The following is a 4,120-nucleotide window of genomic DNA, read 5'->3' as shown; positions in this document are numbered from 1 at the left end:
AACATCTATGTTCTCCCTTCTGGCCAAGAAGGATTGAATTAAGGTCAGGGGCCACTTCAGCCTCCAGGAAGCTGCAGGGAAGTTGAGGAGGGAAGCTGAGCTGGCCTGGCAGGCTTTCTCAGGAACCCCCTGGAAGGGGCCAGAACTTGGCTGGGTTCAGCCTGTTCCTCTCAGGAGGAAACCTGGCTCCAGACCTATAAGAGATGGGGGTGAGCTCCAAAATGAAGCCCCCAGCACCAGTCTGGAAATGTTGCTGCAGCTGCCTGGCTAGGGAGACTGGAACTGCACACAGACACATAGACACACACACACCACCACCACCACCACCACCACTCCTTCTACCCTGCTCAACCCCCTTCTACCCCTCACCTCTGACTCCACTGCCCCCATCCCACTTCATCCTTACGGCTAAACAAGCCCAGACCAGGAAGGGCCCAGCCCTTTGATTGGTCTATGGGTCCCAGTACCAGGAACTGAGAGGAAGGAGAGCGGAAGGAAGGAAAAGAGGAGGCGGGACTGGGAGGGGGCTACATTTATATCTATGCCCAAGGCTGGGCGCCTGCTCACCATGGACACTGTCGGGTACAGCAAGTGGGTTGGCGGGCTCGAGGAAGTCCCTGGAGGTATGAGCAATGGGACTGCTTCACCGGCTTGGGTCTCTCTGGTCAGTGGTTTGGAGTTTGATGGGGGAAGGGAGGCGAATAGCCAAGAGGGGGTCCAAGTAGTGGGTGCAGGAGAGACACCACAGGCACTAGAACCAGCTGGACCTGGATTCTAATTCTAACTCTGCCACTTAGAGCTTGTGTGACCATGAGCAAGTTACTTAACTTCTCTGCATCTCAGTTCCTTGGGAGGAACTCAAGCGCCCAGGGCTCCATCTAAGGGCCCAGAGACCCAGGGCAGTCCTGGTGCAGGAGGGACCCAGGAGTGCATCTGTGTTATCCTAGGGCACTGGGGATGCTGGGGACACTGGGGACGGAGACTCCTCTTCATGGGCCTGGTTCTGGTGGTAGCCACAGTCCTGTGGGCCCTCATTCTGAGCATCCTAATTTCTAAAGGTGAGTGACCACATAATGAGGGGAGGTTCTGTCAAGCCACCCTGGGGACATAGACCTTCCCTCTGTCTCAGGACTTGCCAGCTGCGTTCTAGACCCCTGCCTGGGTCTGAGTGTGAATGCGTGTGAACAGAGTTTGTGCACATCTTTGGGCTGTGCGCACCCACATGTGTATGTCAGTGCGTGCATGAATGTGGGTTCGTGTCCCCATGTGTTTGTCTCCCCTGGGTGTCTGCACATCACGTGTGCTGTATGCTTGCCCACCCCTTCTGTGCCTCCCAAGACTGGGGGCCCCTGCACCCCGTGGGCGAGGGGAGAGTTCCCGAGTCCCCGGGCCGCACCTGCAGGAGCCTCTTCTCCTCAGCCTCCACAGAGCGAGGGGCGCTGCTTGGCCACCAGGACCTGCTGCGGACAAACGGTGCGTGCAGAACGGCGACTTTTAGCGCCCCCCCCCCCCCCGGGGCGTGCGGGGCCAGAGTGTTTAGGACCCTGGAGATAGGGTAGTGGGTGGGTGGGGACCCCTCGGTCCCGGGGGCTGGTCCTGGAACGGGGAAGGGTGTCCTGTGAGTCCCCGCAGGTGACCTGGAGTGTTCGTGGGGCGGGCGGGGATCATTCCAGCCTCGGAGCAGACGGCGGCGCTGGGTGCTTTGAGCCAGGAGGTCCGAGCCTGCAATAGCTGCTGTGAGACACGCGTGCTGGGGGCGGGGCCTGGGCCGGGATTGGAGGAGGCGAGCGGGGGCGGGGTTTGCGGCAGGTAGGGGCCAGACGGGTGGGTTACTGGCGTCCCGCGCCCATCCTCCTCCCCTTTCGCCCCTCCTTCCCAGGCTTGGGGACACAGGCGCTGCTGCAGAGGGCACGCACCGAGCTTGGGGAGGCGCAGGCAAAGCTGATCCAGCAAGAGAGTGCCCTGAAAGAACTGAGCGACCGCGGTGAGGGCTGGACATTGCCTCGACCCCCAATCCCTCATCCCGGCTGTCACTCGACCCTTGATGCACACATTGACACCTGTCCTGGTCAGGGTTCCCGCGACCCTATCCTGTGATCCTGACCTCTGACAGCTGGACTCTGATCTTGATTACAACTCCTAACCCCAACCGCAACTTGGCCCGGACCAGTGAGCACAGTCCTCGACCGTGATGTCATTCCTGGCCATGATCCTGACCACGGACATGGATGCTGACCTTTAGCTAATCATGACCCTACTCCTGACCCTGACCTGAACTATAACCTGAACTCCCTTGACTTCGCAGTGACCCAGAGCTTGGCTGAAGCGGGCAGGGACCGCGAGGACATCCGCAGTGAGCTGTTCAGGGCCCTGGAGGCCGTCCGGCTGGGGAACAGTGAGCAAGACAGAGGGGAGAGAGGGAGGGGACAAGTGGACCCTACCTGCGTGCCTCGGGGTTCCTTGATCAGCCCCGTCCTGCCCCTTGACCTTGGCCTGTTCTCTGCGCCTCCGCCCCTAGACCTCGGGGGTCCACCTCCCCGGCCCCCCGGTTTTTTCCGTCTGCTCTACCAGGGAGCAGTTCACGTCCTTGACTTTCGCCACCCCACAGGCTCCTGTGAGGAGTGCCCCGCATCATGGCTGCCCTTCCAGGGCTCCTGCTACCTTTTCTCCGTCCAGCGGGCCACGTGGGAGGAGTCGCAGGGCAACTGCGCGGGCGCAGGCGCCCACTTGGTGATTGTCGGGGACCTGGATGAGCAGGTGCGCAGCCCCCCGCGGCCCCAGGCGGGGGGCGGGATTCACCTGAGGGGGCGTGGCCCGGGGAGAGGGGCGAGGCCGACTCAGCGGGCTCGCTCTCATTTCCCCGCGCAGGGCTTCCTGAGTCGGAACACGCGAGGCCGCGGTTACTGGCTGGGCCTGAGGGCGGTGCGCCGCGCGCGCAAGATCCAGGGCTACCAGTGGGTAGACGGAGTCCCGCTCAGCTTCAGGTGAGGGAAGGGACTTGGGGAGAGGGACAGGCCAGGCCCTACGGGAGGTGCTTTGGCCCGATCTCAGGCACCCGGTTGGGATGGGCAGGCCAGACCCCCAGGACCTGGCTGAGGGTTAAATTCCGGGAGTTAGAAAGTGATATCCCAGGTGCATGCTCAAATTAGACCCTCAGGGTGTCTAGGTTAGACCCAAGCAATAAACAGGGTAGATCCTCAGGGCTGGACGCCAGGCCCATCCTGACTCCCAGAAACACCCCCGACAAACCTCTGCAGCCACTGGAACGTGGGGGAGCCCAATGACTCTATGGGGCGTGAGGACTGCGCTATGATGCTACGCACAGGGATGTGGAACGACGCACCGTGCGACAACGAGAGGGACAACTGGATCTGTGAGAAGAGGCGCAGCTGCTGACCCCGCCCAGTGCCCGCAAGCCGCACCCCGAGGGCGATCGCCTGAGCTGTTCACCGTCCTGGCGCCGCCCACCGCCATTGATTTTTTTTCCCCCTCCACCCATGACTACTGAGAACCGTCCCACCCAACCCAGGCAGGTACGGGCACTGGGACCTCCACTCCAACCTCACCAGGAGCCCTCACACAGACATAACCAGGCCTCCACCCCCACCCAAATCCCGGCTCAGCCGGTCCACGGACCCCACCTCTCTCCTCGCTAACCAAAACAAGGCAACTCAGGGATGGAGCTGTTTGGTTTTATTGCATTCTTCCCCCGGACTGGGAGGCATCACAGATAGGGGTTTTGGGAGCTGTCTTCGCAGCCCTAGGATGCATCAATAAATGCTTGAGAAATGAATCTGGGTTCGTGGCTTTGGTGAGCTGTTCTAAGTTTTATCCCGGAGACCCTAATATTAGCCCTGTGAGTGACCCTGGCCTCTCTAAGTGACGTCCGGGCCCTATGATGTCCCAAAGCTCAGTGAGTAACCTGCACTTGGCCAGGATGGCTGTCAGGCCCTAGGCACACAGGAATGACTCAGACCCAGTGCTCCCCCCCCACCCCTTCTGATCTAGCTGGGCACAGGAACAAGGTGACCAGTGACTCAAAGGAGAGAATACACGAATGCGACATGATGCATTTGGAGGAGCCACACCTCCAGGGGAGGAACCATGCTGGAATACTGCA

The 4,120-nt window shown here is 60.8% G+C and overlaps 1 protein-coding gene across 3 annotated transcripts; it reads left to right on the top strand.

The window, feature by feature from the left end:
• The first annotated feature begins 548 nt into the window (after positions 1–548).
• Positions 549–3,793, top strand: CLEC4G (C-type lectin domain family 4 member G). Of its 3 annotated transcripts, none has more exons than XM_045863895.1 (9): positions 549–623; positions 948–1,058; positions 1,420–1,473; positions 1,674–1,736; positions 1,880–1,984; positions 2,306–2,395; positions 2,609–2,757; positions 2,869–2,984; positions 3,258–3,793. In XM_045863895.1, the coding sequence occupies exons 1-9, from the start codon at positions 569–571 to the stop codon at positions 3,394–3,396; spliced, it is 882 nt and encodes a 293-aa protein (XP_045719851.1). In that variant the 5' UTR covers positions 549–568; the 3' UTR covers positions 3,397–3,793. The 3 variants fall into 3 exon arrangements, with proteins under 3 accessions (XP_045719851.1, XP_064427979.1, XP_054361084.1); XM_054505109.1 differs by having other exon boundaries at positions 595–664; XM_064571909.1 differs by lacking the exon at positions 1,674–1,736.
• Positions 3,794–4,120: the final 327 nt, after the last annotated feature.

Source organism: Mirounga angustirostris, unplaced genomic scaffold (assembly GCF_029215605.1).
Source record: "Mirounga angustirostris isolate CCGP_5_RB_7025 unplaced genomic scaffold, mMirAng1.0.hap1 SCAF_1, whole genome shotgun sequence".
Classification (NCBI taxonomy): domain Eukaryota; kingdom Metazoa; phylum Chordata; class Mammalia; order Carnivora; family Phocidae; genus Mirounga; species Mirounga angustirostris.
This window is presented reverse-complemented; position numbering and strand designations above follow the sequence as displayed.

Bases quoted from the DNA above. Each gene is read 5' to 3' on its own strand.
- CLEC4G (XM_045863895.1), top strand. From the start codon at position 569: ATGGACACTGTCGGGTACAGCAAGTGGGTTGGCGGGCTCGAGGAAGTC. The intron at 624-947 runs GTATGAGCAATG...GTGTTATCCTAG, and splicing joins GCTCGAGGAAGTCCCTGGAG to GGCACTGGGGATGCTGGGGA. The intron at 1,059-1,419 runs GTGAGTGACCAC...TCTTCTCCTCAG, and splicing joins GAGCATCCTAATTTCTAAAG to CCTCCACAGAGCGAGGGGCG.